The sequence below is a fragment of the Haliotis rubra genome, unplaced genomic scaffold (assembly GCF_003918875.1).
Source record: "Haliotis rubra isolate DU_JTF1 unplaced genomic scaffold, ASM391887v1 Scf718, whole genome shotgun sequence".
In the NCBI taxonomy this organism is placed as follows: domain Eukaryota; kingdom Metazoa; phylum Mollusca; class Gastropoda; order Lepetellida; family Haliotidae; genus Haliotis; species Haliotis rubra.
This window is the reverse complement of record NW_025767433.1, coordinates 152069-165416: the sequence shown is the minus strand read 5'-3', so window position 1 is coordinate 165416 and position 13348 is coordinate 152069. Positions and strand designations below refer to the sequence as shown.

The window sequence follows — 13348 nt, the reverse complement described above, 5'->3', positions numbered from 1 at the left end:
ATTGTAAGCTTACTACTTTGGTTCTTATAAAAGTATTCACTATAAACTATCAACAGTTTATACTACCACATTAATGGCTTTAGCTTAATTAATATTCTATATACTTTTATTCAGTAAATTGTAATAACCTATTTAAAGGCAGCTGTTAATTTAACAGCAGGAATTCAGTTCAGTGCCTTCATGAAGTTCCCTTAGGGTTATTACAATCATTTCAGTTCAAATCACTAATTAGTAAAATCCAAAGTATATATAATCCCACCTCCTATTCCGTAGGATTCTACAAGCAAATAAACATGAGTCAGGATAAGAAAAAATATGAAATTTTTAGAGTAAAATTAATATTTTTATACTTATCCTGACTCATGAAATAACTTCCCTCCGTCCTCCCCACTTAACACTTTGGATTTCTGGGAAAAATAAAGTGTTGGGCTCAAAACAAAAAGGAGAGTGAGGCACATGGGCTTGGGTGAAGCCCTCCTTCCAGCTTACGGAAGGGGAGATAACTTCGGGGTGAGTACTAATGAGTGATTTTTTATTGAAGGGAGCTTCAATTGGGAGATACAAGTGTTCCACTAGGTTAAGCCAGAAGAAGAAGACAAGCAAATAAACATGAGTCAGGATAAGTATAAAAATATTAATTTTACTCTAAAATGTTTCATTTTCTGCCAGGTGTTTTCTACAATGCCTCGAGCTGTCTCTGATACCTGCTGTGAGCTGAGTGTGAAGACCTGCCCCCAGGAAGTGGGCGATACTAGTAAGTATATCAATAAGCTGGCCCCTTTCTCTCAGTGAGTTGTGGTGTAACAATACGGCAGTTACAGCCCAAGGGCATATTTAGAGGGGTGAGGTGTGGGGGTAAACTTTGACAAAATAAATTATGTTGTGTCGGTGTTGATATGGTTTTGTGGTCTCACCTTAGACAAGTGAGTTTGTTCAAAAGTGCAGTCTAAGTAAACTTAGACTCAGTATTATTCGTTACACTGCTGTACTGAGTCTAACAAAACCTAATGGAAGGTTACGTCAGATAACCTTTGAGCTACTTATGACCATCCAATCAAACATGAGACGGCCAAACGGATTTAACAAAACCGACAACGACTACTTGTTAGGGTTCGGCGGGACTTACAAAACAGTTTTGGGATGTTCTCTTCCCTCGTTGCTGACACTGATCTATCCCAAAACGAAACTCTGTATAAAACACAGATATTTGACCTGCTGTATATACACTTATGGGTTTCTAATGATGTTACTATTTGCTTATATTTTCGCAAGATGCCATCCTTGAATATTTACAAAAAGCTATTTTCTGCGACTGTTTACTCATTGTGTGTATCACTCGGAAGCGATCGTGCGGAAAATAGCATTCTGAATCGTTCAAGTTTTTGAGGTAATGGTTCAAACATTATGTGCGAATGTTAACTTTCGCGATTTGGTAAGCTGTGATCTGATTGGTCAGTCCAAAAGGTTAGCTGACGCGACCTTCTACAAGGTTTTGTTAGACTCAGTATAGCAGTGTAACGAATAATACTGAGCCTAAGTTTACTTAGACTGTTCAAAAGTGCCTCTGTTCACCCAGCAGAAAATGGGTACCCGGTGGGACTTTTAACCTTCTAGAGCCTAACAGGCATCTTTTGTTATCCGGGGTAAGGACGATCAGATTGTGCGCTTTGAGCAGGATATCTGGCCTGGAAAAGGTGTGTTATAAATATTCTCATTATTATTATTATCATTACCAAAATAGCCACATAGTTACATTATTTCATACAAAAGGATAATTACGGAATTTTAGAATGCATGCAGTGTGCTATAAGAAATCAGCAGTTAATTATTACCCCTATAGATGTGAGTTAATGTCTATATATTTATACCACTTTGTCTGAACCTAAACAGAATGTTTACAACAAAAATGGAAGTTTAGACAATGGTTAAACAAGAAAAAAAAATATCTGTCGCAACGGAAAAGTCATATCAAAATTATTATGAGTTCGCTATTTTTTCCAGCCGTACCTTCGATTCCCAACCTTGGTGGAACCCTGTATGCAACAGTAACTCCCCAGCGTCTACACTCCCCTCTGTACCCTGTGTACTATTTGGCAGAGGCTACCATGGCGTGGACCATCATAGCAACTAGCAGAAGAGTTGTCTCCCTTGAGGTGAGACGCCAGACTGAATGTGTGTGAGTGAGTGAGTTTTACGAAACACTCAGCAATATTCCAACTATATGGCGGCAGTCTGTTAATAATCGAGTCTGGACCATACAAACCAGTGATCAACAGCATGAGCATCGATATACTTAATTGGGAACCGATGACATGTGTTAACCAAGTCAGGGAGCCTGACCACCCGATCACGTTAGTCGCCTCTCACGACAAGCATGGGTTACTGAAGATCAATATTCTAACCCGGACGTTCACGGGTCAACTGAATGTGATGGGTGATAATGCTGTCAGTCAGTGTCAGTACTTTTCACAGTATATCTCCTTCATGCCTGCCCGCCCTTAATTTTCGTTCAGATATGAAATTGTAAAATGTTTTTATCTCAGTTTTCCTCACCACTCTAAGATTTATGTCCTTACGTAGTGAAAAACATACAAAAACACAGTTGGCAACATCTCACTTCTACCCTAGTTGGGGGGTAGTGGGGTAGCATAGTGGTTAAAGTGTTGGTTCATTTCGCGGAACACCTGGGTTCATTTCCCCCATTGGCAAAAGCCCATTTCTGGTGTTCCCCACCATGAAATTGCCAGAATATTGCTTAAAGCGGCGTAAAACTAAACCTCACTCACTCACTCTACCCTAGTTGGGATTGAAGATAATGTGCTAGCTTTTGTATTCAGATTGGTTTAAGAATATTCTTTCTCTGCATAACACAAATATAAAAAACAATTAACATTAAGGAAAGTGTACGCAACCTTGTAACATACAAGATTAACATATCATGATGAAGTGTATCCTTAGGTCAAAATACTGCATTAAGTCAATTCACGTTTTAATGAGTTATGCCTACATTTCAGTTTCTGGATATTGACCTAGCCGAAGGCGACACTGTGGCAGTACTGGATGGCGATGGTCCTTCATCTCCCACTGTCGCCATCGTTACACAGGGTTCCCAGCACAGCACACTTATCTCCACTGGGACCTCATTTTATGTTCTGTTCAAGACGTCAGAGATAAGCACAACCAAGAGAGGATTCCTTTTGTCGTATCAGTCAGGTGAGCCAATCCAATGTATCTTGCTGTCACTCTTCTTCATCCTGCTGCATCCCTACCTCATCTTGATACCCCTGCCGTGAATTCACCTTTGCTGCTTATCTGCTATGTCTTGCTTCACCTCTGCTGTGTCTTGCTTCACCTTTGCTTTGTCTCTGCTGCATTTTGCTTCACCTTTGCTTTGTCTCTGCTGTGTCTTGCTTCACCTTTGCTGCACCTTGCTTCACCAATGCTGCTTCTGTGCTGTGTTTTGCTTCACCTCTGCTGTGTCGCTGCTGCATCTTGCTTCACCTTTGCTGTCTCTGCTGCATCTTGCTCTACCTCTGCTGTGTCTCTGCTGCGTCTTGCTTCACCTCTGCTGTGTCTCTGCTGCGTCTTGCTTCACCTCTGTTGTGTCTCTGCTGCGTCTTGCTTCACCTTTGCTGTGTCTCTGCTGCGTCTTGCTTCACCTCTGCTGTGTCTCTGCTGCGTCTTGCTTCACCTTTGCTGTCTCTGCTGCATCTCGCTTCACCTTTGCTGTGTCTCTGCTGCGTCTTGATTCAACTTTGCTGTGTCTCTGCTGCATCTTGCTTCACCCTTGCTGTGTCTCTGCTGCAGCTTGCTTCACCTCTGCTGTGTCTCTGCTGCGTCTTGCTTCACCTCTGCTGTGTCTCTGCTGCGTCTTGCTTCACCTCTGTTGTGTCTCTGCTGCGTCTTGCTTCACCTTTGCTGTCTCTGCTGCATCTCGCTTCACCTCTGCTGTGTCTCTGCTGCGTCTTGCTTCACCTTTGCTGTGTCTCTGCTGCGTCTTGCTTCACCTCTGCTGTCTCTGCTGCGTCTTGCTTCACCTTTGCTGTCTCTGCTGCATCTCGCTTCACCTTTGCTGTCTCTGCTGCGTCTTGATTCAACTTTGCTGTGTCTCTGCTGCATCTTGCTTCACCCTTGCTGTGTCTCTGCTGCAGCTTGCTTCACCTCTGCTGTGTCTCTGCTGCATCTTGCTTCACCTTTGCTGTGTCTCTGCTGCATTTTGCTTCACCTTTGCTGTGTCTCTGCTGCATCTCGCTTCACCTTTGCTGTGTCTCTGCTGCATCTTGATTCAACTTTGCTGTGTCTCTGCTGCGTCTTGCTTCACCTTTGCTGTCTCTGCTGCATCTTGCTCTACCTCTGCTGTCTCTGCTGCATCTTGCTTCACCTCTGCTGTGTCTCTGCTGTGTCTTGCTTCACCTTTGCTGTGTCTCTGCTGCATCTTGCTTCACCTTTGCTGTGTCTCTGCTGCATCTTGCTTCACCTTTGCTGTGTCTCTACTGCATCTTGCTTCACCTCTGCTGTGTCTCTGCTGCATCTTGCTTCACCTCTACTGTGTCTCTGCTGCATCTTGCTTCACCTTTGCTGTGTCTCTGCTGCATCTTGCTTCACCTTTGCTGTGTCTCTGCTGCGTCTTGCTTCACCTCTGCTGTGTCTTGCTTCACCTCTGCTGTGTCTCTGCTGTGTCTTGCTTCACCTTTGCTGTGTCTCTGCTGCATCTTGCTTCACCTTTGCTGTGTCTCTGCTGCATCTTGCTTCACCTTTGCTGTGTCTCTACTGCATCTTGCTTCACCTCTGCTGTGTCTCTGCTGCATCTTGCTTCACCTCTACTGTGTCTCTGCTGCATCTTGCTTCACCTTTGCTGTGTCTCTGCTGCATCTTGCTTCACCTTTGCTGTGTCTCTGCTGCGTCTTGCTTCACCTCTGCTGCGTCTTGCTTCACCTTTGCTGTCTCTGCTGCATCTTGCTCTACCTCTGCTGTCTCTGCTGTGTCTTGCTTCACCTCTGCTGTGTCTCTGCTGCATCTTGCTTTACCTTTGCTGTATCTTTACTGCATCTATCTTCACCTCTGTTGTCTCTCTGCTGCATCTTGCTTCACCTCTACTGTGTCTCTGCTGCATCTTGCTTCACCTCTACTGTGTCTCTGCTGCATCTTGCTTCACCTTTACTGTGTCTCTGCTGCGTCTTGCTTCACCTCTGCTGTCTCTGCTGCATCTTTCTTCACCTTTGCTCTGTCTCTGCTGCATCTTTCTTCACCTCTACTGTGTCTCTGCTGCATCTTGCTTCACCTTTGCTGTGTTTCTGCTGCATCCTGCTTCACCTCTACTGTGTCTCTGCTGCATCTTTCTTCACCTTTGCTCTGTCTCTGCTGCATCTTGCTTCACCCCTACTGTTTCTGCTGCATCTATCTTCACCTCTACTGTTTCTGCTGCATCTATCTTCACCTCTGCTGTCTCTGCTGCATCTTGCTTCACCTCTACTGTGTCTCTGCTGCATTTTTCTTCACCTTTGCTCTGTCTCTGCTGCATCTTGCTTCACCTCTACTGTCTCTGCTGCATCTTTCTTCACCTCTACTGTTTCTGCTGCATCTATCTTCACCTCTGCTGTCTCTGCTGCATCTTGCTTCACCTCTACTGTGTCTCTGCTGCATCTTGCTTCACCTTTTCTGTCTCTGCTGCATCTTGCTTCACCTTTGCTGTGTCTCTGCTGCATCTTGCTTCACCTCTGCTGTCTGCTGCATTTTGCTTCACCTTTGCTGTCTCTCTGCTGCGTCTTGCTTCACCTCAGCTGTGTCTCTGCTTCGTCTTGCTTCACCTCTGCTGTGTCTCTGCTGCGTCTTGCTTCACCTCTGCTGTGTCTCTGCTGCATTTTGCTTCACCTCTGCTGTGTCTCTGCTGTGTCTTACTTCACCTTTGCTGTGTCTCTGCTGCGTCTTGCTTCACTGCTGCTGCATCTTACTTCATGTTATCATATCTACAGTTTGGATCATTGCTTTTTAGAGTTTATGCCATTAAGCAAGACTGAGCCTGCTTGACAACATCATAAGCATCTATTGCAAAAGTTTGTCATTAGATCTTTCGTGGATGAGAAAGTTATTCAGAAGTTACAAACAACATGTGTAATTAATGCCAACTGTTTGTGTTCAGGTTGTGACTTGGAAATCTCCGCGACCTCTGGCACGATATCCTCTCCAGGATACTCAACCGGACAATATCCAAGCATCCTTAGTTGTTCCTGGCTTCTGAAAGTCTCCACACCCCTCAGACTCACCTTCAAATCTAACTTCGGAATAGAGAATGGAAAGGATTTTTTACGGGTAAAGTTTCTGAGAGTCCTAGGCGTAATTTTTATTTGGGTTGAAAAAAAAGATTTAGTTGCAATTTGGTACTAAATATAACAGATCAGTGTTTATTTCATCAAAAACAAGATATATGCAAAATGGAAACAACTCAAGCTTTGCAATAGTGAAAAGTTTTTATGTCACTTTGTCAAATCCCCAACCAAAATATTAGCGAGTAAGTTTGGTTTTACGCCGCTTTTAACAATATTCCAGCGTTCACTCATCATGCCAAAGACCCGGGTTCTGTACCCCACAAGGGTACAATGTGTAAATGTGTGTTCCCTGCTAAGCTATTGTGGGATTATTGCTAAAAGTGGCATAAAACTAGACTTACTGACTATGGCAAATTATGGCAAGGTATCATGAGTAGACACTTTAAAACACCAAAACACACCTTTCTAAGACCCCACCACAAACCTCATGTGGGCAATAACTGGACACAATCATAACACTGTGTAAACGAAACTGCCAACGATTAATAACACTCAGTTTAGACGATCAAGGATACTTTCTGTCGAGACACACACGCAAGTATGTTATTTACATTGCAATTTTACGGGACAGGAAACATCTGTTGTTTAACTTAACATTAAGAAACATACTTCCTCAAGTCGTTTGATTTTTCATGAATATCGATTGATCTCCCAAGCATATAGATAATCACTGATTAGATCGATTGATTGACAGATAATTTGATCGATCACTCCAACACTACACCTTTCTGAGGGCGGTGGGGTAGCCTAGTGGTTACAGCATTAGCTCGTCATGCTGAAAACCCTGGTTCAATTCCCCACATGGGTACAATGTGTGAAGCCCATTTCTGGTGTCTGCCGCTGTGATATTGCTGGAATATTGCTAAAAGCGCCATAAAACTAGACTCACTCACTGACTACACTTTTCTGAAAAGGTGTATTTATGGTGTCTATTTTCTACCTGCAGGTGTATAAAGCAAATGATGTGTCTGGAACCCCAGTGCATTCTGGGTCAGGGTTCACAGGGTCAGTGTCACCAGGTCAGATTGACACAGAAGATGGTAGTCTGTACGTCGATCTGTACACCAGTGCTACAGGGACGGATGTAGGATTCACAGCTGATTTCACTGCAGGTACTTCTGTTCTTTGGGTTTTCGGGTAGCCTTGTGGTTAAAGCGTTAGCTTGTCATGCTGAAGACTCAGATTCGATTCCCCACATGAGTATAATATGTGAAGTCCATTACTGGTGTCCCCACTGTGATATTGCCAGAATATTGATAAATGTGACATAAAACCATTGTCACTGTTTTTTTTTTTCAATAACTGCCCAGTGGCCCAGATAAGAAGCGTATCCGGGTAAAATACGCATAGAAAATTTCCAATTACTCATTGAAAAATAATTGTTGCGTACCAGTTACGCATTTAAAATGTTAGATACACAAAAAGTTTAAAACAAATGCGTGCAGAATATATTTATAAAAATAACTTGAGTAATGAAAAAGACATCGATTGCTATCAAGTTGTACTGTTAGTATAGGACAAGTGTTGTACTGTCAGTATAGGATGAGTGATTTTTTTATGAAATCATTTCCATTATATTTAAGTTGGTTTTGATTAGGTATGACATGAGGCAGAACATACCTGCTTAGTAAACTTTCTCAATAACATAATACTTAGGTGAGTAAAATGACTGAAATACGCACTTATTTGAAAGCAGTGGGTAACGGAAAATGAAATACCCATTCAACATTCATAATACCCACTCCCAAAAAATACAGTGGGTACAGTACCCACATGAGCTAAATCTTATCTGGAGCTCTGACTGCCTATTATTAACTAGCTTTGAAGTGACATCATGTCATTGAACATTGCTTCTTGTCTTTGAACCAAGAATGTTATGTCCAGAAAGTACATTGTACTAAGAATTTATGAGCTTCCACCATCAGTTTTACCCTAGAAACTGGTCACTGCAAGTATGAGAGTTTTCATTAATAACTAACCAAACATGCACTTTTTGCATTTCAGGATGTCCACTGATCATAGACTCAACACTTGAAATTCAGCCACCAAATTACCCACGTTACCATGGAGATAAGATAACTGTTTTCTGTAAGGTGGGATACATCTTTTCGACGGATGAGTTGTCAGCTCGGAACAGCATACTGCTGACATGTTCTGAGGGGAAGTGGAGTATGGACCCACTCCCAACATGCTCACGTAAGTGCACCGTGACCTGTGTCAAGCATACCATTAGTGCAATGTCGACTGTGTTCTTGCTCCTTCATTGGGTGAATCTTCATCATCCACCCCCGGGGGCGGTGGGGTAGCCTAGTGGTTGAGGTGTTCACTCATCACGCTGAAGACCATGGTTCGATTCCCCACATGGGTACAATATGTGAAGCCCATTTTCTGGTGTCCCCTGCCGTGATATTGCTGGAATATTGCTAAAAGCGGCGTAAAACCAAACTCAGTCAGTCAGTCATCATCCAGCCCCAGGGGCGGTGGGGTAGCCTAGTGGTTGAGGTGTTCGCTCATCACGCTGAAGACCCGGGTTCGATTCCCCAAATGGGTACAATATGTGAAGCCCATTTTCTGTTGTCCCCCACCATGATATTGCGGGAATATTGCAAAAACCGATGTAAAAACTAAACTCACTCACTCACTCATCCTCCACCTGATGAAGGAGCAATAAGTAACCCTGAAACAGTTGATAAAGAATAAAAAGAAGTTGTTATGCATAACTATGTGCTAAGTGTTCATGTTTTTCTTTGTAAGGGGCGGTGGGGTAGCCTAGTGGTTAAAGCATTGGCTTGTGGTTAAATCATTGGGTACAATATGTGAAGCCCATTTCTGGTGTCCCCGACCGAGATGTTGCTGGAATAATCCAAGCATTGGTACAATGTCTCAGTCAGTAAGTCTTTGAAAGAAAGAAAATGGACATTCTTTTTAATAAGTTTGATCATCTTCACGCAAACATTTCAAAGTTACCCTGACCTTTCTCCAATTTTCATGTTTTATCAAATTCCCATTCCTTTGACTACCCTATCTCCCTTAAATCATTACCGAAATTCTTGGAATTTGGCTATCATTGCAATCATACGAACTTCAAATTCTCATTGCAATCATACAAACTTCAGATTTTCAACAAACATTATCTTTATCATCAGCCATTTCAACCTGTTCATGGGTAAATCTCATTCCATGCCTGATCCCAGATAGTATTGATATGTTGGCCCATAGTTTGCCCATAATCACCGGTTTGGTTAGCCCATGGTTATCAAACTGACGATAGGCCCATCTGGATATGCTTATCGGGTCCACAGTAACCCATCATGTTGGCTCATTGTTGGGCTGATGAATGGAAATTCATACTAAACCACACTAAACCACTTGGCCCAGCGAAGTGATTTTGTTGGTCTTATGTTTGCACCACCACATTTCAACATATAACTATTTCCTGACCTCTGCAATCAGAAACATATATCAACAACAAAACAAGTTAACCAACTGAACTATTTAATTCTTCTTTCATTTTGTTATTTTTCTTATTTCATCTGTCATTCCATGCCCCTTGCCGATCTTTGGCATACCGGAGCCAGTCCTTCTATTTCAGCAGTTGGCTGCTGGCAGTTTTTTTCAAACTGGTCCTGAAAAAATACGAAAAACAATTTCATGAAAACAATCAAGCTTCACCCTTAAGAGTTATCATTGTCAATTAAGGCTGTAACGATTCACTCGCATATTCGGTGAATCGAACTGTAGCCCTTCATGAATTCAATTCGTTATTCGTGGTTACCAGAAACTAATATTAACGAATATTTACAATTTTTTTAAGGGGGCATGTTTTACTTGAACCTTTATGTCCTTTTCCAAAGTGAGATATGCAGGAATGGAACATATTCTAGCATTCCAGTAGTGCAAGTCATGATAGTTTGCCAAGGCCACACATGGTATTGTTGACTATAACTATTACATACGAAATTTGAGTGTCATGAGATCACTGGTTATTGCTGTCTCAAATCAAAACTGTCAACATGGGCGTTCCATACTGTACATCAATCACTTAACTACAATGTTGTAATCGTGAATAATTATTCGTATTCATCACCCAATATTCATGATATGTATCATATTTGCCACATAGTGTATTCGTTGCAGCCCTATAATGTCAATTAACGTCCGTCATCAAACTGTCAGATATCATAATTTTAGACATGATTTTACGCCACTTTTAGCAATATTCCAGCAGCATCACGGCAGGGGACACCAGAAATGGGCTTCAGGGGACACCAGAAATGGGCTTCACACATTGTTGGACCCATGTGGGGATTCGAACCGGGTCTTGAAAATATATCGTTAAAGGACATAGTATTTGACGTTATGTGCCAATGTGGATATGACTTATAACAACTATAACTTTGACACATATCTGGGATAATGATGAATTATTGGTTGTAAAGATGAATAATAGAGTTGTATATGGAAACAGCAGTGTAACTGACAGGCACATAATGTTATTCAACCAGATAGTGCTAAATGTTGCTAGTATCTAAGCATCATGGTATTGCAAACTTACTGGCCATGACACCCTTGATGGCACAAAGGCATATATTGTCACAGAAGGGATGTTAGCAATATATGAAAAGATTTCCTGAGACCCTGTCCATGACAATATCTGCCTTGATGCCAGTTTTTGCATTACATGCTCTGTCCGACACCCATCTAGTTATAGCAGAGCCCATCCCAACATGAGTAACCATGGTAACAGATTTGAGTTGAACGTTGACAGTTTTGAACCTTGTCTCCACCAACTCTAAACCCATAGTTCTTTATCTGTTGTCTCATTTTAGATTGATACATATTCTCAGACTAACTAATCTGGCAAAATCAGATTATTCTGTGTGGTATAAATATAATGCTGATGAGTTTGGTATTGGATAACATGAATATGATGACAAATATCAGTCGTAGAAGTATTGCATGGAACAGTCTACCATAACACCTCCTTTACTGCGGTGACTGCTCTAGTCTGTCGTACAGACCCTGAAATAAATATATCCAAGAAAGCCCACGCAAGTCTAGAAAATGTGGCAAGTCTAGATTTCCTCAGCTTCTGAAAATGAAGAAAGTCTCAGGGCTCCTTTTCATTATATTTTATTTTTTTTTACTATGAACTTTTTTTTCAGTAAAATATGTTCATTTCAGAGACTAGTTGTTAGTCTATGACTGCTCCCAAGCCAAGTTTTTCTCTTTAGAATTAAGGGGTGGTGGGGTAGCTTAGTGGTTAAAATGTTCGCTCGTCACGCCGGAGACCCGGGTTCGATTTGACACATGGGTACAATGTGTCAAGCCCATTTCTGGTGTCACCCCGCCAGGATATTGCTGGAATATTGCTAAAAGCAACGTAAAACTAAAACTCGCTCACTTTTTCCTTCTCTGAATGAATTCTTATTGTTATGTGTGTTGAGCATGCACTGCATGGATATGTGTCATACAATGGACTATTATTATTATCATTTATATTATTTCAGGGGGTGTTCTGTGGTTCACCTCCCAGTATCAACAACGGTGCCCTGGTGATCGTGACAGGCTTGTATGGCGGCGACACTGCAACGTACACCTGCAACACCGGCTACTCCACCACACAGCAGCAGACCATCACCTGTCTCAGTAATGGACAATGGGCAACACCACCAACATGTTCAGGTACAGGAAATAATCAAGTCTGGACCAGACAATTCAGTGATCAACAGCATGAGCATCGATCTCCGCAACTGGGATGTGATGACATGCAACCAAGTCAGCGAGCCTGACCACCTGATCCAGTGGTCCGTGACAAGCATGGGTTCCTGAATATCTGTAAATAATCGAGTCTGCACCAGACAATTCAGTGATCAACAGCATGAGCATCGATCTACGCAACTGGGATGTGACATGTGCCAATTCTAACCCAGATCTTCACGGGTCTCATTGTAGTAATAGTAACGGATTGAATTGGTTGTTGTTTAACGTTGTACTCAGCAATTTGACTTCTTTGATTGGCATTCTAGCAGTTGGGTAGATGAAGAATGAGGACTATTTCTATGGATATACAACTTCTTTAATCTATATAGGCGACGTTTTGACATAGATTTTAATGTCATTCACAAAGACTATGAGAATCTATGTCGAAACGTCACCACTTGCTTGACAATGACATTAGAAACATCGCCTATATAGAATAAAGAAGTTGCACATACATAAGAATAGTCCTGATTCTGCACTCAGCAATGTTCCAGCTATATGGCAGTTGTTGTTATATTAACGACTAGAATACCATCATTCACAATATGCAAACTGCCTTTATTAGTCCCATTTGGAACTGCCCATGTAAGTTTGTTTTAACATATAGTACCCCATCTGTCTTCCAGCTCCGACTTGTGCTCCTCTACCTACAATTTTGAATGGGAACTTTGTTACGCTGAAGGGCAATGGCTTTGACCACGGCTCTGTGGTTCGGTACAACTGTATTGTTGGGTACGACATCATCGGAGTGGATACCCTCACCTGCACACAAGGGGTATGGTCAGGACAAAGACCTCTCTGTGCAAGTATGTTGAAATCAACTATTACATATAACTCATACCTGTATATATGGATGTTAAATCAGTCCTTCCTGGATTCCGCAATTCCGCAGGTTGCAGATTAAATCACGGAAATATACCTTTTGATGCAGAAAAACGTATGGTCAGCGGGAAACACATTTTCATGCAGAATTAGCCATTTTTCTGCCGCGGAATTTACGTATTTTGAAAGTTGAATCAAGATTAACTATCAACCGAAATGAAAAGTAGGGGTAAATGTCAAAAGTATGATTGGTTACACAAACCAACTGAGACATTTGTTATAATGATATTTTCAAAGTATTCACGAATAAAGATGATTTATTTTAACTGCAGAATTTTGAAAAATGGGATGCAGTATTTACTTAAATTTGCTGCGGAATGCTTAAAAAATTCATCGCAGAATCCAGGAGGGACTGTTAAATGTTGCAAGGAATTGAA

At 41.8% G+C, this 13348-nt stretch overlaps 1 protein-coding gene across 1 annotated transcript in view; it reads left to right on the top strand.

The window, feature by feature from the left end:
• The first annotated feature begins 668 nt into the window (after window positions 1–668).
• The window catches only part of LOC124259322 (sushi, von Willebrand factor type A, EGF and pentraxin domain-containing protein 1-like), a 60608-nt gene continuing 47928 nt past the window's right edge, over window positions 669–13348 (top strand). The window contains exons 1-8 of the mRNA XM_046693444.1: window positions 669–754; window positions 2002–2153; window positions 3015–3213; window positions 6140–6309; window positions 7273–7438; window positions 8331–8522; window positions 11838–12011; window positions 12716–12895. Of these exons, the coding sequence (XP_046549400.1) occupies window positions 682–754; window positions 2002–2153; window positions 3015–3213; window positions 6140–6309; window positions 7273–7438; window positions 8331–8522; window positions 11838–12011; window positions 12716–12895 (1306 nt within the window). The 5' untranslated portion in view covers window positions 669–681. The remainder of the gene's footprint in view (window positions 755–2001; window positions 2154–3014; window positions 3214–6139; window positions 6310–7272; window positions 7439–8330; window positions 8523–11837; window positions 12012–12715; window positions 12896–13348) is intronic.